The following is a 22,706-nucleotide window of genomic DNA, read 5'->3' as shown; positions in this document are numbered from 1 at the left end:
ATATAATATTTTGTGTCTGTCTTTATAAAATTATTTCCAAAAGACTTTGAAATAAAATAGTTGAAGTAAAGATAAAATTTTTCATTAGGACACAATAAAAAACAGAAGTTAAGTAGTAGAGGAAGACAATGGGACATCTGGATAGCACTTAACTTCACCTTTCATAATTTAGCAATGGTGGATGATTTAGTTCCCTGCACTTGACGTTCTTCATCTTGGGAATGTGAATAATGATGCTTTGAAGAGCAATTAGTGTTACATGTTTTCATAGATGCTACCTCATTTTCAGTTTGGTCCTCAAATCTGTACATAGCCAGGATATCTCACTTATAAATGAGAAAACTAATGTTTGAAAATGTTTAGTTATACACTAATAAGTGAGTAAGCCAAGTCCTGATTGCAACTACAATTTTCTGTCCACTGACCCTTTCTTCCAAAGTCATTGAGTCTTAATTCTTCTGTTAAAATCACTTCTGTGGAAATCAAAATGGCTGAAAAACATATATATCTTTGATAAATACAAAACTACTAAAATACAGAATATGCAGATGTTACTATAGCCTTACTCTTTTTTTTTTTTTAATAGCCTTACTCTTAAGTGAAATAATAATTGCATCTCCCTTAGTCATTTTTTTTTTTTTTAATCCAGTCAGAAGTCAACCAGGGCAAGGCACTGTGCTGGTCACCCAGTGGATAGCAAGATGAGTAAGAGAGGTCCTTGCCTCGGAAGAGCTTGTAATTCTGTGTTGATTACATGTGTAAAGGAATAACAATAGAAAGCCTCTACAATAAAGTCATAAGAAGGATTCTGTGATACAGCACAGAAAGTGTTAAACGCTAACTGGGAAAATCAGGAATGGTTCTCAGTAAAGATACAGCAGTAGCTCCAAGTGTCTTGGAAAAGGGCAATTCAGGTAGAGGCATGAACAAAGGCACTGACACTTGGAAGTATTCCATCTTCAGACAGTGGGGACTAAATGTGTAATGTGAGAATGGGAAGCATGTGCAAGGGGAAAGGAAGCTTAGCAAGTAGATGGGCAAGGATCAAGTGTCATTACAGGGACTCTAGAAACTGTAGGGAATCATCAAAAGTTCCAAAGAAGGGCGCCTGTGTTGCTCAGATGGTTAAGCATCTGCCTTTGGCTCAGGTCAGGGTCCTGGGATTGAGTTCCGCATTGGGCTCCCTGCTCAGCAAGGAGCTGCTTCTCCCTCTGCCCCTGCTTATGATCTCTATCTATCAAATAAATAAATAAAATCTTAAAACACACACAAATACACACACACACAAAATTTCCAAAGAAAGTAATGGTCTGATCATATCACTGATCCAGAAAAAACTCTTTAGCCAATATACAGTATGCACATGGCGTTGGGGTAGAAACAAATTTCCATATTACTAGGGGGAGGCAAGCTGAGCATTTAGTCAGCTTTTTCAAAAGCTTTAGTCAAATATCAAGGTTAGTGTCCAATGAGTTTCAGGAATTTCATTGAGAGGGTTTATGTACCAAAAAAACGTTGTTCTGGATGGCCACTGAAATTCTATTTCTAGTTTTAAAGTTCCAAGATTTTGCTGAGTGAAATAAGTCAAGCAGAGAGAGTCAATTATCATATGGTTTTGCTTATTTGTGGAGCATAAGGAATAACACAGAGGACATGGGGAGATGAGAGGAGAAGAGAGTTGGGGGAAATCGGAGGAGGAGATGGGCCATGAGAGACTGTGGACTCTGAGGAACTGACTGAGGGTTTTGGAGGGGAGAAAGGTGGAAGGTTGGGTGAGCCTGGTGGTGGGTATTAAGGAAGGCACGTATTGCATGGAGCACTGGGTGTGGTGCATAAACAATGAATTCTGGAACACTGAAAAGAAATTTTAAAAATAAATAAAAATTAAAAACTAAAATAAATAAATAAGTTAAGTTCCAAGATTCATTAAATCAAAAAATTATAGGAATTTACTTGAAATTAAAGTCATGTGTTCACCCTTTTAGGGAAAGAAAAAACAAGATAAACATATATTTTTATATATATGGAAAATCTATATATGCACATATTCTGATCTTTCCTAAAAGCATCATTGCCTGTTGTGTCTCATAAGTTCAGGAACAACAGTTGTTGGCATCATTATATGATACACATGTATCGTGTAGGTGCTGCTGCTTTCTTGTCCTGGCTTGCTGTTAGCAATTCACTGTTACGTGTCTTACCCAGTAGTATAAAACATCCCTTATGGATGTGGATAATTCATACTTGTGAGCACATAAACCTCAACATTAGAATAAAGCTATGTTTTTTATTTGAGAGAGAGAGTGCGCGCACAGGCGGGAGGGTCAGAGAGAGGGAGAGAGCGTCTCAAGAAGACTCTGTGCTAAGTGTGGAGCCCAACACGAGGCTCGATCTCACAATCCTGAGATCAGGACCTGAGCAGAAACCAAGAGTCACACCCTTAACTGATTGCACCACGCAGGTGCCCCTAAAGCAATGGTTTCATTAAATACAAATTGAACTGAGTAAATTTAGTCACATTCCAATCTTATACCGTATCTGGATATAGCATATCAATAATGTTCTCTTATCAAGAAGAGTTTCTAAGTGGATAATGGATTTCCTCCTAATTACAACTTAGTTCTTTTTTGTCCTCATTTTCACTTGTGAATGTTGAGGTTTGTTTTTTTTTTTTCCCCCTAAACATCCATGAAAGTACTTGTATGTATGGGTGTTTATCTGAGCCGTCCTTGCGGATTGGCTAATATTTGCACAGACAGAACTCTGATGTACAATACTTAAGACTTTGCCTAATTATCTGGAAAGATTCAGGCTCAGTGAGGAACTCAGAAAAATGTGACATTGCTCCAATATCTTTTCGTCCCTACAGGTCTTGAAACAGTTGCCTCCAATCCCGGGATGCCCATTACGTGCCTAACGTCTCATCTCCTGCAGTCCAGGAGAAGGCTGGCTACATCCAGTACCAGCAGCCAGTCGCACACCTTCGTATCCAGTGTGGAGTCGGAGAGCCACAGCAGTCCCACGTGGGAGAAGGACTGCCAGGTGAGCGTTTCGTATGTCACATTTACAGTGGGGACGCTTTACACTTTTCCATGTAAATTCTGTAAGGAAATGAAACTGTTTCATGAATGGCAGTCAAGGTAGTCTTTATTTGCCTGTATATTGTGTCAAATTATTTTTAAATATTTCATTTCGCATTCAAATGCAGAATTATTCGTAATTAATACATAGTGAGCTTGCAGAAAATTGATAGAAAACGTTTGGTTCTGGGCATCTAGATGGTCTTTTTTTTTTTTTTTAATTCCCTACCATGACATAGACACTAGCTTATTGTGCTTTTTTTTTAAAGTATTATTTTAAAACTTATACTACCTCCTTCTATACTGTATTCTTCCAGTTTCTCATTTAATGGAATGATAACTCTTTCAGATCAGAAATAACTTTTAGACCACAAGGTAATGTATGTGTGCCTTTAAAAGTATTTAAGGACATTTGCTTGCTAAGTGAATAGAGTTACTTAAAGTTATTTTACTTAAGTATATATTTTGCTTTTGCCTTTTTTAAGCTATTAAAACTGGTAAGTATTACAGGTGAGAGGAACAGAAGTTTTATTTTTTTTTATTATTATTATTTTTTATATATATATATATTTTTTTTATTTATTTGACAGAGAGAAATCACAACTAGGCAGAGAGGCAGGCAGAGAGAGAGGAGGAAGCAGGCTCCCTGCAGAGCAGAGAGCCTGATGTGGGGCTCGATCCCAGGACTCTGGGATCATGACCTGAGCTGAAGGCAGAGGCTTTAACCCACTGAGCCACCCAGGCGCCCCTATTATTATTATTTTTTAAGATTTTATTTATTTATTTGACAGAGAGAGAGATCACAAGTAGGCAGAGAGGCCCGCAGAGAGAGAGGGGGGAGCAGGCTTCCCGCTGAGTAGAGAGCCCAATGTGGAGCTTGATTCCAGAATCCTGAGATCATGACCTGAGCCGAAGGCCGAGGCTTAACCCACTGAGCCACCCAGGCGCCCTTGAACTGAGGTTTTAAATTATGAAGTTTCCTTCATAGAGTGCAGATAAAATAATGTTAGGTTAGAATAATGGTAATACACAAAGAATAAACCTTCTGTTTGAGTAAATAATTTGGGTTGTATTTACTCCTTATTCTCAGTAATATGATTTTCTTCCTTGTTGGATATTTGTGTTCTAGAAGTAAGATCAGATTATTTTTTAATCAAGGCAGTGTTTCTCTATCTTTTTTCCTTCTCTTATAGGCTGCTCTACAGGTAATACACGCTACGTGATAAACAGATTTCCTTTCCTAATACTGTTATTTCACCTCCCTCCTGTTCAAGAAAGCATATTGTATAATATTTCAAACCATACACACCCTTACCTTCTCCCTACTACTTCTGTATCCAGGGGGAATGCAATGATTGGATTATAGTGGTGCTTCTCAAGTTATGATGAGGGAGTGAGAATGGACCCGACCCTCTAAACCCTGGCGTTATCCCTGGATGATCTCTGTCTGCAGATCTATGAGTTGTAATTTAGGGATTGTTGTTATTGTAATTCATGACTAAGCATTCCTTATTATTACTAAGTAAGTTAATAAAGTTTGATTTTTCACATACCAAAAACAGGCAGGGTTAGAGTTTATTGAAGACACACTCTTACTGAATAATGTAAAAATCCTGATTACTGTGCACCAATTTTTGATACTCTGTACAAAGCTCTGATCACAGAAAAGCACCTGCAGATAGTTGGAATTCAAACAGATTTTAAGAAAAGTGTTTTGGGGGCAACTGGGTGGCTCAGTCGTTAAGCATCTGCCTTCGGCTCAGGTCATGATCCCAGGGTCCTGTGATCCAACCCCATATCGGGCTCCTTGCTCAGCAAGAAGCCGGCTTTACAGCCTGCTGTAAGCCTGCTTACAGCCTCTCTTAGTCCCCCTGCTTGTGTTCCCTCTCTCACTGTGTCCCTTTCTGTCAAATTAATTAAAAAAAAAAGGTGTTTTGCCATTAATGCATCATCATTTCATCTTGTTGACAGTGGATTTTAATTTCTGTTGTTTTGGGGTTTTAACCATAAATTATAATTTAGCTTCATCTTGATCAGTTTGGTTTTATTATACTTGTACAAGGTGGTACCTGTTTACATTAACAAAATTTTTGTCTATAATTTTCCTTTAACTATATTTTAAGTCCTGTGCATTTGTAATTCAAAACAGAATCATCTATACCCCTATTGCAAAGCAGAGATATATTCATAATATAGCCTTACCCTTGATTTTGCCTGAAAATGTTGCCTATTAATTTGTCCTATTTAAAGAATGTGTATCAAATATGTGTTCTAGGATATCAAATACATATTATACAAATACATATTAAATAATGAAAAGACATATTAAAGACTAGTTTATTTGAATTCTATACTAGTGTTTCACTTAAAATATATATAAAAACATGCTTTAATTGTTTATATTGCTCTTTAATTCTCTGTTATTGTTCTTTTGTTCCAGGGGAAAGTGGGACTAGGTAGCGTAGTAGTTTATGGGGTCATTTATTCCACCTAAGTCAACAGAGGTTTTAAAAGGTTCAAGAATCTCAGTGTTATACACTAAAAAAGTGTTTTTTCCTCCCTCTCAGGAAAGTGACAATGCACTGGGCTCTACAGTGCTGAGTTGGAATATAACAGAAAAGCCTTCATGTACAAAATCAACCAAGGCCATCGAGACCCAAGGTTTCAATAAAAAGGATCTTGAGTTAGCCCTTTCTCCCATTCATAACAGCAGTACCATTCCTGAGACTGAAAGCTCTTGTGTAAACCCGGCGAAAAAATGCTTCCCCGAGGAAGTTTCTTGGCAAGCAAGAGAACTGGATATAAATAATATTCATGTGGCCACTGACACAGCACAGTCGGGTTTTCACCAGTCAGATCAGTGGGCTGTAGATCCTGGTGATAGGACTGCAGAGCCCCTTGGGAGAAGAAGTTGTAAAAGAACTTTTGAGTTAGTTGACTCTAGTCCTTGTCAGACCATCATACAGAATAAAAAAAACTGTATAGAGCGTAAGTCTGGAAATGAAATGAACGATGGTTATATAAACCAAAGGACAGGCTTAACAATGGAAGTCCAAGACCTGAATCTATCAGTGTGCGGAGGTCAGCAAGGTGACTGTGCCGATGAGGAGAACATGGTCAGTCCTTTCACTGAGAAACCACAAACCCCAGAAAAATCACCCATCCCAATGATAGCAAAAAACCTTCTGTGTGAACTGGATGAGGATTGTGACAAGAATAAGAAAGACCTCTCAAGTTCTAGTTTTCTATGTTCCGATGATGAGAGAGCTTCTAAAAGTATGTGTGTGGACTCCGATTCATCTTTTCCTGGAATTTCTATCATGGAGAGTTCATTAGAAAGGCAGTCCTTGGAACCAGATAAAAGCATCAAAGAATCCTCTTTTGAAGAATCAAACATTGAGGACCTACTTACCGTATCACCCAACTGGCAAGAAAATACCTTGCCAAAAGGCGATGAGAATCCTGTTGTCCAAGACAGTAACCAAAAAATGTTAGCTCCGTCTTCAGAGGTGCTGAAAACATTAACCTTATCTAAAAGAAATGCTGTAGCTTTTCGAAGTTTTAACAGTCATATCAATGCATCCAATAACTCAGAACCATCCAAAATGAGCATTACCTCTTTAGATGCAATGGATATTTCCTGCGTTTATAGCGGTTCATATCCCATGGCTATAACCCCTAATCAAAAAGGAGCATCCTATATGCCGTATCAGGTATGTTCCAACTTTTTAACACTTTGTTTGGTTTTGTTTTTTTAAAAAGTTTATTTATTTATTTGACAGAGAGAGAGAGAGAATAAGCACAAGCAAGGGGAGTGAGAGAGGGAGAACCAGGCTCCTCATTGAGCAGGGAGCCTGATGCGGGGCTTCATCCCAGGACCCTGGGATCATGACCTGAGCCGAAGGCAGACACTTAACCCACTGAGCCACCCAGGCGCCCCTTTCTAACACTTTGTTGTTGATTTTATGACAATAAACTATGAAGGCCAGATACTTACCTCTTACCTAGACTATCTGAGATTTTCTGTTCTGCTGGTTGGGAATCGTTGGATTGTTGGAGGTTTTGCTGCAGAAAGGTAAAGCTGGTAGCAATTTATTATTTTTAACTATAGCACCTTCTTCATTTGCGCTCTAGACTTGCACATATTTTCTTTGCTTTTTTTAAGATTTTATTTATTTATTTGGGAGAGCACATGCATGTACAAGCAGCAGGGAGGGGCAGAGGGAGAGGAGGAACAGATTCCCCACTGAGTAGGGATCCCGATGCGGGGCTTGATCCCAGGATCCCAGGTTCATGACCTGAGCTGAAGGCAGCCACTTAACTGACTGAGCCACTCGGAGGACCCTAGACTTTCACATATTTTCAATCACATATTTACATATTTACAGTGACATATTTTTCACTTGAAAATAGCAACTCTAAAATACAATATTAAAGTTAACTCTATCTTTAGTCCCTTCTAAGGACTTTCATAGATTATCTCTTTTCTTTATAGAAAATAGTTGGAAAATAGATATTTCAAATCTTATATTGTTTTTATTTTCTAAACCTTTATCTTCATAAACCCAAAGTTTCATTTTTTTCCCTTTTTTTTTGGAGAGGCAACATAAAATTGAAAGTACAAACCCCAGTTTAGGGTCACAAGAGTTGGGATTTTCTATTCAGAAGTTACTGAGTGACATAGAAGTCCCTTTTCCTCGGAGCCTGTTTCTTATCTCTCTGTAGAATATGCTTACATCTGCTTGTCTCGCAGAATCCTTGTAAGACCAGAGAATATTTTTAAAACTTAAATACCAATTAGCACAAGAAGTTATTTATATTTACCAGCTGATGTGTTGTCCCAATAATTCAATCATTTGTAAGCCACAACATCATCCCTTAGTGACCACTCTGAAGTTCGTATTAGTCCATGCTATGGAGAAAGAAATTTTTCTTACAGATTTCTTCATTCTTTCTTGCATATCTAGATGTTACTGAAATAATTAGTTTTATCTAAGCTATTTCATTTCACCAGATATCAAGAATGTTCGAAATGTTAGTAATGAGTCCGTTTTCAAAACCAATCAGGAATTTGCATAGGTCTTTTATACCCAGCAGCCAAGCTTTGCTTTTGTTTTTAGCATTTCTGTTCACTGGAAGAGGAAAGAAGATATTTATTGTAAACTATGTTTAAATTAGCAGACCCCGAAACAGGTCAAATCAGGAACTCCGTATCGAACTCCGAAGAGTGTGAGGCGAGGGGCGGCCCCCATGGATGATGGGCGGATTCTTGGAACCCCAGACTACCTTGCACCTGAGCTCTTACTGGCCAGGGCCCATGGTAAGGTTTCCATGTCTTTAAGTTTCTGAGGTGTTCTCTATCACTACATTTTCTTTTGAGATAAAATTGTTCTAAATTTCTTTGGTATTTGGATTACCTGTAGAGAGTAAAAGAAAAGGAACTCGTGTGATACTGTTTTTCTCATAAATATGGCATTTCTTATGGCAAAAGAAGACATGCAGCCATTTGTCCTTTGCATTCCCGCTCAGTCTCAGTGACCCCGAGCAGCCCTACCGTCCAGCGGCTCTGCTATCTTAGTTCAAAACATCTCACCAGCTTTGGCTCGGGAATACAAAGTCAAACAAGAACTTCTGTTCAGTCTGCAGCAGCGCATTCCTGTTTAGAGCTCGCCCTCACTTATCCCCTCACCTCAAGGGTCAAGCCAGAAATGAGCCATCTTCGGGATGCAGCAGAGGAAGACCAGGATGGCATTTCTACCTAGCCTCTCTATTCCCCTTTCTCTCTCCGAAGAATTTTCCCCTCCTGCCGTCTGAAGTGAACTGGATTGGTTTCCCCTCCAGCCGTCTGAAGTGAACTGGATTGGTCTCCTAGGGCTACATCATCAAGTGCCACAAACTGGATGGTTCAAAGCAACAGGAATTGATTGCCTGACAGGTCTGGAAGCCGGAAGTCTGGCACCAAGGTGTTGACAGGACCATGCTCCCTCTGAAACATGTAGGGCAACGACCTTGCCCTTCAGCTTCTTCTGGTTTGCGAGCAACTCTTGGCTTGCAGGGGCCTCACTTGAACCAGCATGTTGCATTCCCCCTGCCTCCATGGTCACGTGGCTGTGTTTTATAAGGACACCAGCCATATTGGATTAGGGGCCCACCCTACTCCCTTGCGACCTCTGCAGGGACCATATTTCCAAATGGCACACTCAGAGGACCTCAGGATCAAGACTTGAACATGTCTTTTCAGGCAGACATAATTCAGTCCATAATGTGGTCATCTTCTTGATCTTGTCAGTTACTTCCCTATTCTTGGGGCTCCTTCCGTAATCCAACTGTCTCATCTTCACCCCACCCCTCCGTCCCACACACCCACGTGTGTGCGCGCGCACACACACACACCCCTTCTATTTTTATTTCTATGCTGCCTTTTCTCTTTAGCTTGCAAATAAACTTTCACTCTTGTCTTTCCCCATTGCCTAACTTCTCAAAGGTTGCCTCTTTCCTTTGCCTAATTATTTTTGCCCTGGCAATCTGATTGTTATACCTACCATTTAACTGACACTTTTTTTTTTTTCAAGATTTCTATTTGTAAGTAATCTCTACACTCAACATCGGGCTCGAACTCACAACCCTAAGATCAAGAGTCATATACTCTATTAACAGAGCCAGCCAGGTGCCCCTAACTGGCACTTTTTTATTAACAGTCATCAATGCTTTCATTCTTATCACATCTACCAGCCTCTTCTCAGTCTCCTTCCTTCCTTTTACCTCTGTTGCCAACTCCTTAGCTCTTCGGTATATGGGGATTCTTCGTGATCCTGCCCTTTCCCTTTTTTCTCTACCGCTGCTTCCAGTTAATCTCATCTCTTCCATGACTTCAGCCATCAGACCCTTGTCGATACTCCCCAGATATCTGCCTCTACTCCTGACTTTCTCTAGGCTGCATACACATGGGAAAAGCACCTACTCAGCATTTCACTGGTGATTCAGTGCTGTATGTCAAAATGGGACGGGTCCAGCTTGCTCTTCCTCCGTTCGCTCTCTCAAATCTGCCATCTTTGTGATGACACAGACATTGCCCCTACCTTCAGGCGTTTAAATCCAGTCGGTTCTGTCCCTGCAGGATTTCTCCTCATCTTTTCATCTCTGCCACTATCCTCTGTAAGAACGTCCTCTTTCCCTTTCATTATTTACTAGCTCTCTTCCTGGGCCATCAACTTCATCCTATTGTCTCTAATCACTGCCACGAGATTTTCCCTCTTAAGACATAAAGTGGTCAGTCATTCTACTCTCCTTGAAAACCATGTTGGCTCCTTCCTACCTGCAAAATAAAATCCAGATTACTGATCACGGCATCGGAGGCTCTCAGCTCTTATACCAGCCTTGTCTCTCAAGGAATCTCTATTTCTTTTATAAAGAACAAAAATGTATGTCGCACACATAGTTCTGGAGTCCGGGTGGTCTACGATCGAGGCACTGGCAGATTCAAAGAATCCCTTTGTAGGTCTTATATTCCCATTCCACTTCTAAGACACATTTATTTTCAGGTTTTCCTTATTTTGTGCAAGTATTTTGCCTTAGTTGAAAAAAGCCAGAACCCAATTCTCTTCCCCTCTTCCCATCAAATTTCTTCTCATCTCATCATCAGTTCAAATGTTACCTTTTTCACAGAGCATCCGTTGGTCAGTTATGGAGAAGTAGTTGTTCACATCTCTGTCACTTCATTAGAAACTGTTTAAAGCATATGTCATTTTACCTATGTTATTATATTTGTCTCCACTATAAAAGCTTAAGAAAATTTCTCAAGGCGAGAGAATCCAGAAGGATTCCTTGGTAGCACTCACTAAACACTGTTAATAATCTCTAATTGTGTTGAGACACATTTCAAATTCCCCTTTGTCAGCCGAAGCAACTAGGTTCCTCTGGGCACTTAACTGATTTTTGTACAGTGTCTCTGTTGCTAAGTCACAGGTTTGTCAGATCATTTCCTATAACATATGTTTTCTCTGCTTAGGATACAGTATAAAAGTAAGCTTCAAGTATAAAGATTTGCTTTTTAGGATCTTGCCTCTATTTTAATGGGACATCTAGTTATCTCAGCTATCTAGTGATTTATTTTAAGATTTTCATTTTCTATAAAATATTTGATACACCATTCTTAAAACAACAAATAATACAAAGCAATTTTTTTTTAAAGTAGGTTCCACACCCAGCTTGGAACCCAATGCAGGGCTTGAACTCACAACTTTGAGATCCAGACCTGAGCTGAGATCAAGAGGCAGACACTTAACCCACTGAACCATCAAGGGCCCCAGTACAAAGCAATTTATAACTGAAAAAGAAAAATCACTGCTTTATACTTCTTTCCCAAATCCCAGGCCTCAAGGGCAGTCTCTATAATAACTTCGTTTCTTACATTCACCTCTCTGTTTCTAAACATCTTGCTGAGGACAGCTAAGACTTCTCTGAGCCCTCCATGGTCTTCCCCCTCCCCCGCTGCCAATTACTTAGGAACTCTCGCCAGAGTTTCCCATGGCTTCTTAGGCGGTTTTTACTTCTTTTCTCTTAACATTGTGTCGAAATTATCTGTTTTGTCTCTCCTGGAGTAGGTTGTTCTCTTCTTGAAGAAAGCTCTCTTTCTTATTTATCTTTGTGACCCTTGTGTCTTGCATAATATTTAGGATCTAGTTGGGTGAATGATGTAAGAATGAACTCATGACTTGAATACAATGTACCTAACTACTCTTTTCTTACTGTGCAGGATTTCTGACTTCTGGTGAGTGAGCTTCTCTATAAAGTAATACGGCAAAGCAAATTAAACTGGTCAAAGTATAACTAGATCACATTGCATGAAAAATTTTTTTCCCTTTCATCTTAGGAAATACAAAATGAACTGTATTCTGTCGTCTAAGCAGGACATCCAGAGAGAATGTATGAAAAAGCCTCTATGAAAACAAATGTAGGCATGTAGCATTTTTAAAATAACGTTTAAAGTGTCAGAGTGTAAAGATACAGCCTTTTTATTGGCAACCCAAAAAACAGGCTTAATAAAAAATATTAAAATGAGCACCAACAAGAGGGCTTTAATTTTCCTACTCATTTAATCCCATTATTATTAGAAAACAGAAAGGCATAAGAGTATCAGTGGAAAAATTACAGATGGGGGTTTTGTATTAGAAAACCGATCGTGTAAAACAAGTTTGTTCTATTTTTCTGGCTAATGGCATGTATTATAATTGCTACAATTTATCATCATATGTGATCTTATTAGACTTTGACTCAAATATATGGGTATGTGTGACATATCCATGGAGAAATCATGGGAGTTTCTGACATGAGTATATTTTGGCTGAGCTGGGAAAAGGGTTCTAATTTCTAACCTGAGTAAAATAATGAAGATAGGTGTTTTTTCCTGACTTCTCCCCTACTTTTCTGTTATTTGGTTATGCTATCTATTCTTTCTCAGTGCTCCTTAAAAGGTCTACTAACTGAGGTGGTTTGTGTGGTTTTTTTAGTGATTATTATAAAAATAGAAATGTATAGACTGTTTACATTCTGTGTTCCTTAGGGAAGATGGGATTACACGGCTTGCAATGAAGATACGCTCTAAATGCATGTGATTGTTTTCCTAATGGCAGATTCTACAGTGCTTTCCTACTTGTTTTATTTTTTTTTTTTTTTTTTTTTTTTTTTTTTTTTTTTTTTTTTAGTGTAATGAAAAGAAAGTTTAATATACACAACAAGTAAAATAGAAAAAAAAATTTCCTTACAGACTGGTTAGTGGTAATGTTTCTCAAAAGTTGCCTTTCAAATGTGAAAGACCTAGCTTGCTTTATTATTTTTTAAAATATCAAAAAAGAGTATCTTGCCACAAATGAATAATGGACAGAGATACGTCACTGACATATTTACAATCAGGAAATATCTAAAACCCATTTATAACTGACTAAAAAAATAGTTAAAGGTAATTAGAATATTTAAAGTAAGGAAAAAGCTAATCTGGTTGCAGTTGAGATTTTAATTATCATACTTTCATATTTATGAGTGGGGGAGTTAAATGCTTAAAACAGTTTGTTGTTTATGTTTGTTAAGACTATGAAAAAAAAGAAAAAGTGTGGCTACACATGGCTATGTTGTTGTATTTCCTACTTGTTTTAAAATGGAATGGTGTAGGGACGCCTGGGTGGCTCAGTGGGTTAAAACCTCTGCCTTCTGCTCGGGTCATAATCCCAGGGTTCTGGGATCGAGCCCCGCATGGGGCTCTCTGCTCAGTGGGGAGCCTGCTTCCCTCTCTCTCTCTACCTGCCTCTCTGCCTACTTGTGATCTCTGTCTGTCAAATAAATAAATAAAATCTTTAAAAAAAAAAAATGGTGGCAGTTACTTAACCACAGTAATAAATTTTGTGAAACTGATTTTATAGCAGTTTATTTATTTATTTATTTATTTATTTTAATTTACTTGAGAGAGAGAGAGCAAGCAGAGAGAGCACAAGCAGGGGAGAGAGGCAAAGGGAGAGGGAGAAGCAGACTCCCCGCTGAGCAGGGAGCCCAACATGGGGCTGCTGGGATCATGACCTGAGACAAAGGCAGACGTTTAACTGATGGAGCCACCCCATGAAACTGATTTTAAAGAGTAATTTTCAAACCCATTTAGTACAAAACTAGAATCCCTATTTTAAGTTAATTTTGAAGTTAATATTTTTTGACTAAAATTAAGCTTTGCTTAGGAAATACTTTTTCATAGAACTAAGCAAACGTATAAAACAGATTATAAGGTCATGTTTAAAATAATTGATTGAAACATCTTTGCATATAGATGATGCTTCCAGTAAAGATCTTATTTAGAAATCAGTTTTATGTATTTATTAAGATTTACCTCCTAATTACCTCTTCGAGCCAGAGTTTAAGTGAATATTTTTTGCTAAACTAATTTGTCCTTCTCTGTTTTTGAAAGGAATAAGGAAACATTAAAACACTGTTTTTAAGGCTTTCCCTTGTTAACTAGGCTGTCCTCCAATTAGTATAAATATTCTACTTCATTTCATACCCATGTGAAATTAGTGGAGTACAAAATCATCTAAATGTTATTATCCTCCTCCATTTGAAATTGACAAGTATTCTATTTTAGAGAGTAATCTTTTTCTTAAAAAAGATTTTATTTATTTATTTGACAGAGAGCACAAGCAAGGGGAGTGGCAGGTAGAGGGAGAGGGAGAAGCAGGCTCTCCACTGAGCAGGGAGCCTGATGTGGGGCTCGATCCCAGGACCCTGAGATCATGACCTGAGCGGAAGGCAGCTGCTTAATTGACTGAGCCACCCAGGAGTCCGTAGAGAGTAATCTTAAGATTAAATGTATTTCTTTGTTGTGTTTTAGGATTTAAAACAAGTAATATCCAGAATATCAGAGGTCATTAGTGAGTGACAAAGGAGAGATAGCTTTAACTTTTCTTTGACTAGCTGTGTTTTTCTTTTTTAAGGATTTTATTCCTTTATTTGACACAGAGAGAGAGATCACAAGTAGGCAGAGAGGCAGGCAGAGAGAGAGGGGGAAGCAGGCTTCCTGCTGAGCAGAGAGCCACATGCGGGGCTTGATCCCAGGACCCTGAGATCATGATCCAGGCCGAAGGCAGCAGCTTAACCCACTGAGCTACACCCAGTAATTAGTGATAATTACTAATCTAAACTTCTTGGAGAATAGAGAAGGAAAGTAATTGCCATGTTACTGAAATAAAGATAATTTGGGTTTTTGCACCTCATGGAGCTAGAAGAAAACCTTAGGAAATGAATGCCTTGACTGTGCCCAAATATCCATATATTAACATTTTAGTTGATGAAATATTTGTACAAAATGCTTACAAGTTCAACTACTCCCTCTTAAATTCTAGGTCCTGCAGTAGACTGGTGGGCACTTGGAGTTTGCTTGTTTGAGTTTCTAACAGGAATTCCTCCTTTCAATGATGAAACACCACAACAAGTATTCCAGAATATTCTGAAAAGAGGTGATTCTTTTTCATTAAGATGGATGTATTTATCTCTGTGTAATATTTGAACAATGATTAACAAGGTATTTGTATTTGTAGATATCCCGTGGCCTGAAGGTGAAGAAAAGTTATCTGATAATGCTCAAAATGCAGTAGAAATACTTTTAACTATTGATAATGCAAAGAGAGCTGGAATGAAAGGTAAGGTTTTATGTTAATAAACTCTTATCCTTGATTTGTTTAAGATGAATGGTAATAATGATACTGAGTTCTAATACAATACTATAAACAATCTGACTGCTAAATTGGTTAAAAATTTCTTCAGTTTACTTTTGCATTCATATATTTGTCCTTATTCTGCATTAAAATTCAGTACATCGGGTTAGGATATTCATTCACTGAATTAATATTCATTAATTCTATTAATCTCAAACAGGTACTTTAAAGCAATCTTATCTTGTCAGTGTCTCGGGTTTTTTAATAGCCTGATAAAGTTATTCATTGACCAATACAGGAAATTTTTTTTATAAAAACTCTCTTCTGAAATTTCTTACTGCTTCATTTCTGATACCACTGTTGACTGAGAAATGTATCAGTTGCTAGATTGTCTCAAATAAGATAAATTTGGTATATTTGTGACCCTTCAATAGTTTTTTTACCAATGCAGGTGTATATTAAACTCCAGTCTTGAAACTAGAAGAACTCATTGGCTTTAATTTAGATTCAAATTAGGCTTAATGTCAGCTGCCCTAAAATCCTTTTGGTAATGAAGTATACATAGACACAAAGAAGGAGTTATGTCCCCAAATGGATTTCCATGGGGTGTAAGGTATTTAGAAAAATGAGATTTAGCAATATGTCACTTGTATCAGCTTCTAGGTGTTCCCTCTAATAAGATTAACAGTTTATTTATTTATTTATTTAACAAATCCTATAGAGTGACTTCTAGGTGCCAGGCAATGTTGTTGTGGTACTGGAGGTACCCTAGGGATGAACCAGACTAAAATCCATGTGCTTGTACAACTTACTCTCTAGGGGAGAGACATAAGGTAATGAGATACAACCGTGACATCATGACATCTAGGAGTGAGTACGGAGAAGAAAGATAAGGCAATCCATTCATTCACTCACTTGACAAATACAGACCAAGCACCTGTCATGTGTCAAGTGTTAGACAAAATGACATCATGTGTGCCAATGGGTAGTACATGGTTGCAGAGAGACAGACATATGTGTGAAGCAGTACTTACTTAGGTAATGGTGTCATCATACTCTGTTTTATATTTTTCCTAAGAGCTGAGACGTCATCCTCTCTTCAGTGATGTGGACTGGGAAAATCTGCAGCATCAAACTATGCCTTTCATACCCCAACCAGATGGTGAGACAGATACTTCCTATTTTGAAGCCAGAAATAATGCTCAGCACCTGACCGTATCTGGATTTAGTCTATAGCACATAAATTTTCCTTTTAATCTAATCTTGTTTTATAAGCTATCATATACTCCTTCACAGCAGATTGATCTAAGGGGGGAAAAGAATCATTATGTTACTTGGATCAGTGAGCTTCCACAGAGTTAAAAGTCTTGCAAGAACACAGTCAGTAACTTATCTTAATCTCAGAGTTGTATATAAATCTTCAAAACTTTTTTCACTTTATTTATTTTGTTGCTGCACTTTATGAAAATTAATGCATCAGTAAAACTAGAATGACACTACTCTGTTAAAAGAGGAACAAGCTTTGAGCCTTTCTTTCACATGTTGATTTCAGTCCACCATTCAGTTTGGTGTTAAAATAACAAAATCATACGGTTTTTTTGTAATGTATGTGGACATGATTGCCTGCAAAAGTGGAAGTCTCAAGAGCAATCATTTAAGCTTGCATTTGTGGCCTCAAAATTGCAGCTGGGAAATTCCTTCACTTGGTAGAGTAACTCCTGTAGGGAATGAGGAATAAAAAGGATAGAGAGGCTTTAGCTTAGTCAGTCTTGCTGCCTTGACTGCTTCTGGTTCTTTCTTTACAATATATATTTGCTTAAAATTGTACTGGAGAGCTTAGGTGTGATATGCTATAGCAATTTTAACAGTTTATTCAATTGTAATAAAACATGTGATGGTTTACATCTTAAGAGAATTGGTTTAAAACACATGCAACATTACAAGAAACAACCTGATCCTTAAAAATAAATAATTTATTTTTGCTTAATAAATGTAACACTTCAAGTATATTATCTGTCAACATCTTTCTATTAATTATATATACATACTGAGATTCAACTTCACTATAATTTGTCAGAGACAGAGATGGTGACAAGAGTAGGAGGACCCTAATCTTGCCTTGTCCCATGAATAGAACTACAGAACTATCAAATCATCCTGATGCCCCAAAAATAGACCTGAAGACGAACAGACCAACTTCACAACTAAAGGGAGAGAAGAAGCCGCATGGAAGAAGGTAGGAAGTATGGAGACAAGGTTCAGGAGAGAAAATGGATCCTGGTTGCTGTGGAGGGGCGGGAGCTGTGGTCACGGAGAAGGGCAAGAGAGAGGAGCACACGAGATGGCACAAAGAGAAGGTTTCCCCGATCGCCCCTCGCTTGGAAAACAAGAGGGGCTGAATTTCATGAGTTCTTGCAACTGGGAGGGCGTAAAGCCTAGAGTTTTCAAGGTCAGCACGATTGATTGGGATAGAGCCCATAGGCACTATTCTGCTCCTCGAAGGAAGGCAGACAGCTTGAAAAGAGTGATCTGAAGAGTGCCGGGGCACATAGTGGAGAGAATACTCCCTCTCCTTGGAGGTGTCCCTGAGCGGCAGAGTTCATGGAGACACCTCTCCAGGGACAGAGGAGCCAGCTAGTGCCATTTCCCTCCCCACCCTACCTCACCTCCCCGCCCAGCATATACACAGAGCCCCCGTAGGAAGCACTGTGGCACCAATATTGACCACCTAACTTGCTTACACCAAGCACCTTCCCCTTGCACTCCAGTGGAACCACCCTTCTCAGTCATGTTGCCTGAGTCCCACTGTGGGGGGCCTCTCCCCCAGAAGACCAGAACAAAGCCCAGCCTATATCACATCTCCCGACCAGAGTGTTGCAGGACCTCAGTTCCAGTGGAGGCTCATTTCACAAGCAGACCAAAGCCCACCTAATTAAAACTCGCCACATCCAAGCCAGGTACCAAACACTGCCCACAGCAGGCAAAGAGCCTCTGCAGATGACTGGCCTCAAGGACAGAGCAGCCAAAACAATACAGTAGCAGAGTGCACACAACACACACCAGAGGCCCTTCCTGAAGCACCAGGCTGTGGACACTATGGGACATCTTCATAAGGCCATTACTGTCAGGAGCAGGAGACCTAAATTGGAACACAGACAAGAAGGCGGTGCCTTAGACAAAATGAGAAGTCAGAGAAATTTATCCCAGATGTAAACAAGATAAGGCCACTGCCAAAGATCTAAACGAAATAGATATAAATAACATGCCCGTTAGAATTTAAAACAACAGTCATAAGGATACTCACTGGGCTTGAGAAAAGAATGGAAGACATCAGTGTGATTCTTACCATAAAGAAAAGTTAAAAAAGAATCAGAGGGGGCACCTGGGTGGCTCAGTGGGTTAAAGCCTCTGCCTTTGACTCAGGTCATGATCTCAGGGTCCTGGGATCGAGCCCCACATCGGACTCTCTGCTCAGCAGGGAGCCTGCTTCCTCCTCTCTCTCTCTGCCTGCTTCTCTGCCTACTTGTGATCTCTGTGTGTCAAATTAATAAATAAATAATATATTTTTTAAAAAGAACCAGAGATGAAGAGTACAATACATGAGATTAGAAACGTGCTTCTAAAAGGCTGGAAGAAGCAGAGGAATGAATTAAGGACCTAGAAGACAAAGCAGTGGAAAGCAAAGAAGCTGAACAAAAGAGAGAATTATGCAAAATGAAAATAGAGTTGGGAAACTCATTGACTGACTCCACCAAATGTAATAATATTTGTATTATAGGGTCCCCAGAAGAAAAAGAGAAAAGGGGACAGGAAATTTATTTGAAGAACTAATAGCTGAAAAATTCCTTAATCTGGAGAGGAAAACAGACATCCAGATCCAGAAGGCAATGAGAGCTCCCATCAAAATCAATAAAAGGAGGTGCCTGGGTGGCTTACTGAGTTAAGCCTCTGCCTTCAGCTCGGGTCATGGTCTTGGGGTCCTGGGATCGAGTCCCACATCGGGCTCTCTGCTCGGCGGGGAGCCTGCTTCCCTCTCACTCTCTCTGTCTGCCTCTCTGCCTACTTGTGATATCTCTCTCTGTCAAATGAATAAATAAAATCTTTTTAAAAAAATCAATTAAAAAAGGCCCACACCAAGGAATACTGCAATTATGGGGTGCCTGGGTGGCTTAGTCGGTTAAGCATCTGCCTTTGGCTCAGGTCATGATCCCAGGGTCCTGGGAATTGAGCCCCATATCGGGCTCCATGCTCAGCGGAGAGCCTCCCTCTCCAGCTCCCCCCCCACCCTTGCTTGTGTTCCCTCTCTCACTATCTCTCTCTGTCATAAATAAATAAAATCTTTTTTTAAAATACTGTAATTAAATTTGCAAAATCTTAAAAGCAACAAAACAAAAGAAGTCATTAACTTACAAGGAAAAACCCATAAGGGTAGCAAGAGATTTTCCAAAAAAACATTTGGCAAACCAGAAGGGAGTGGTGTGCTATATTCCAGTGCTGAACGGAGAAAAATCTGCAGTCAAGAAAACTCTGTCCACCCTGAGCAGCGCCATGACGGTTGGCAAGAACAAGCACCTTACGAAAGGCAGCAAAAAGGGAGCCAAGAAGAAAGTGGTTGATACATTTTCTAAGAAAGATTGGTGAAATCACCAGCTGTGTTCAATATAAGAAATATTGGGAAAACATTAGTCATAAGAACTCAAGGAACCAAAATTGCATCTGATGGCCTCAAGGGTCATGTTTTTGAAGTGAGCCTTGCTGATCTGCAGAATCATGAAGTTGCATTTAGAAAATTCAAGCTAATTACTGAGGATGTTCAGGGCAAAAACTGCCTAATTTCTATGGCATGGATCTTACCCAGGACAAAATGTGCTCCATGGTCAAAAAATGGCAGACCATGATTGAAGTTCATGTTGATGTCAAGACTACCAAAGGTTATTTGCTTCATCTGTTTTGTGTTGGTTTTACTAAAAAACGCAATAATCAGATTTGGAAAACCTCCTATGCCCAGCACCAACAGGTCCGCGAACTTCGGAAAAAGATGATGGAGATCATGACCCAAGAAGTTCAGAAAAATGACTTGGAAGTAGTGGTCAATAAATTGATTCCACAAGCATTGGAAAAGATACAGAAAAAGGTTGTAAGTCTATTTATCCACTCCATGATGTCTTCGTTAGAAAAGTAAAAATGCTGAAGAAGCCCAAGTTTGAATTGGGCTTCATGATGAAGGTAGTAGTTCTGTAAAAGCTACTGGGGATGATACCAGTGCTCAAGTTGAATGAACTGATGATGGATATGAGCCACCAGTCCAGGAATCTGTTTAAAATTCAGACATTTAATGGTGACAAATAAAAAACCTTATTTGTGATGTTTTAAAAAAAAAATAGAATACTCTATTCAGCAAGGCTATCATTCAAAATAGAATGAGAGATAAAGAATTTCCAGACAAACAAAATAAAGGAGTTTGTGGCCACTAAACGAGCCATGCAAGAAATATTAAAGGGTACCCTGATTGGAAAGGAGAGATCAAAAGTGCTAGTATAAAGGCAGGAAACATGAAAGCAGTAAAAGTGATTTTTTTGAAAGATTTTATTTATTTTGAGAGAGAGAGAGAGAGCACAGGCAGGGGGAGAGGGAGAGGCAAAAGCAGGCTCCCCACTGAGCAGGGCGCAGCCGGTGGGGCTCAATCCCAGTACCCTGGATCATGACCTGAGCTGAAGGCAGATGCTTAAATAACTGAGCCACCCAGGAGCCCCCTGTTGCATTTCTATACACCAATAATGAAGCAACAGAAAGAAAAATTAAGGAATCAATTCCATTTACAACTTCACCAAAGACAATAAGATACCTAGAAATAAATCTAAACAAAGAGATAAAAGACCTATACTCTGAAAACTATAAAACACTGATTAATTTGAAGATGACACAAAGAAATGGAAAGATATTCCATGTTCAAGGTTTGGAAGAGCAAATATTGATAAAATGTCTACACTACCCAAAGCAGTCTACACATTGACAATCCCTATCAAAATATTAAAAGCATTTTTCACAGAGCTAAAACAAACAGTCTTAAAATATGAATGGAACTACAAAAGACCCCAAATAGCCAAAGCAGTATTGAAAAGGAAAAGCAAAGTGGGAGGCATCACGATTCTGGACTTCAAATTATATACAATGAAACACGTACTGGTACTGGCACAAAAATGGACACACAGATCAATGGAATAAAATAGAAACCCAAAAATGAACCCACAATCATATGGTTAACTAATCTTCAACAAGGCAGGAAAGTATATCCAGTGGGAAAAAGACAGTCTGTTCAATAAATGGTGTTGGGAACACTGGACAGCACCACGCAGAACAGTGAGACTGGACCACTTTCTTACATTCTAGACAAAAATGAATTCAAAATGGAACAGAGACCTAAATGTGAGACCTGAAACCATGCAAATCCTAGAAGAGAACATGGCGGTATCCTCTTTTACCTTTGACCTCCATTGTACTAACTGGACCGTTGACCTTTGACCTCTGATCTCCGTTGTACTAACTTTTCTTAGATATGTCCCCAGAGGCAAGGGCAACAAAAACAAGATAAACTAATGGGTCTGCATCATAATAAAAACCTGCACAGCAAAGAAACCAATCAACAAAAGTAAAAGGCAACCTACCGAATGGGAAAAGATATTTGCAAATGATATATCTGATCAAAGGTTAGTATTCAAAATATATAAAGAACTGATACAACTTGGTACCCTAAAACAAATAATCCAATTTAAAAATGAGGAGAAGGCCCAAATAGACATTTTTCTAAAGAAGACATCCAGATGGCCAACAGACACATGAGAAGATCCTCAACATCATTCATCATCAGGGAAACGCAAATCAAAACTACAAAGAGATGTCACCTCACACCTGCCAGAATGGCTAAATCACAACACAAACAACAGGTGTTGGTGAGGATGTGGAGAAAGGCGAACCCTCTTACACTGTTGGTGGGAATGCAGTCTGGTGCAACAGCTCTGAAGAACAGTATGGAGGTTCCTCAAAAAGTTAAAAATAGAACTATCCCACAATCCAGCAATTGCGTGGGATGTATGTACCCAAAGAATACAAAATACTAATTCAAAGGACTAATGCACTCCTATGTTTATGGCAGCATATTTACAATATTTACAGCTATTTACAATAGCCAAATTATGGAAACAGCTCAGATGTCCACTTATTGATGAATGGACAAAGATGTGTGTGTGTGTGCGCACGTGTGTGCACGCGTGCGCACGCGCATGTGTGTGGGTGTAGGAATATTACTCAGCCGTTAAAAAGAATGAGATCTTGGCACTTGCAATAATATGGATAAAACTAGAGAGTATTATGCTAGGTGAAATAACTCAGTCAAAGACAAATGCCATATGATTTCACTCATATGTGGGATTTAAGA

General features: G+C 39.0%; 1 protein-coding gene and 1 pseudogene across 4 annotated transcripts in view; both read left to right on the top strand.

Moving 5' to 3' along the window:
* The window catches only part of MASTL (microtubule associated serine/threonine kinase like), a 34,346-nt gene extending 17,635 nt beyond the window's left edge, over positions 1 to 16,711 (top strand). The window contains exons 7-13 of one of the 4 annotated variants that reach the window (XM_046011083.1): positions 2,870 to 3,042; positions 5,648 to 6,793; positions 8,262 to 8,400; positions 11,836 to 11,850; positions 14,960 to 15,073; positions 15,155 to 15,256; positions 16,350 to 16,711. In XM_046011083.1, the coding sequence (XP_045867039.1) occupies positions 2,870 to 3,042; positions 5,648 to 6,793; positions 8,262 to 8,400; positions 11,836 to 11,850; positions 14,960 to 15,073; positions 15,155 to 15,256; positions 16,350 to 16,507 (1,847 nt within the window). In that variant the 3' untranslated portion in view covers positions 16,508 to 16,711. Of the gene's footprint in view, positions 1 to 2,869; positions 3,043 to 5,647; positions 6,794 to 8,258; positions 8,401 to 11,835; positions 11,851 to 14,959; positions 15,074 to 15,154; positions 15,257 to 16,349 lie in introns of all 4 variants that reach the window. The other 3 variants (XM_046011082.1, XM_046011085.1, XM_046011084.1) reach the window with 3 other exon arrangements.
* Positions 16,712 to 19,819: 3,108 nt separating this feature from the next.
* Positions 19,820 to 20,592, top strand: LOC123947145 (annotated as a pseudogene).
* The last annotated feature ends 2,114 nt before the right edge of the window (positions 20,593 to 22,706 follow it).

This window comes from Meles meles, chromosome 7, assembly GCF_922984935.1.
Source record: "Meles meles chromosome 7, mMelMel3.1 paternal haplotype, whole genome shotgun sequence".
Classification (NCBI taxonomy): domain Eukaryota; kingdom Metazoa; phylum Chordata; class Mammalia; order Carnivora; family Mustelidae; genus Meles; species Meles meles.
This window is presented reverse-complemented; position numbering and strand designations above follow the sequence as displayed.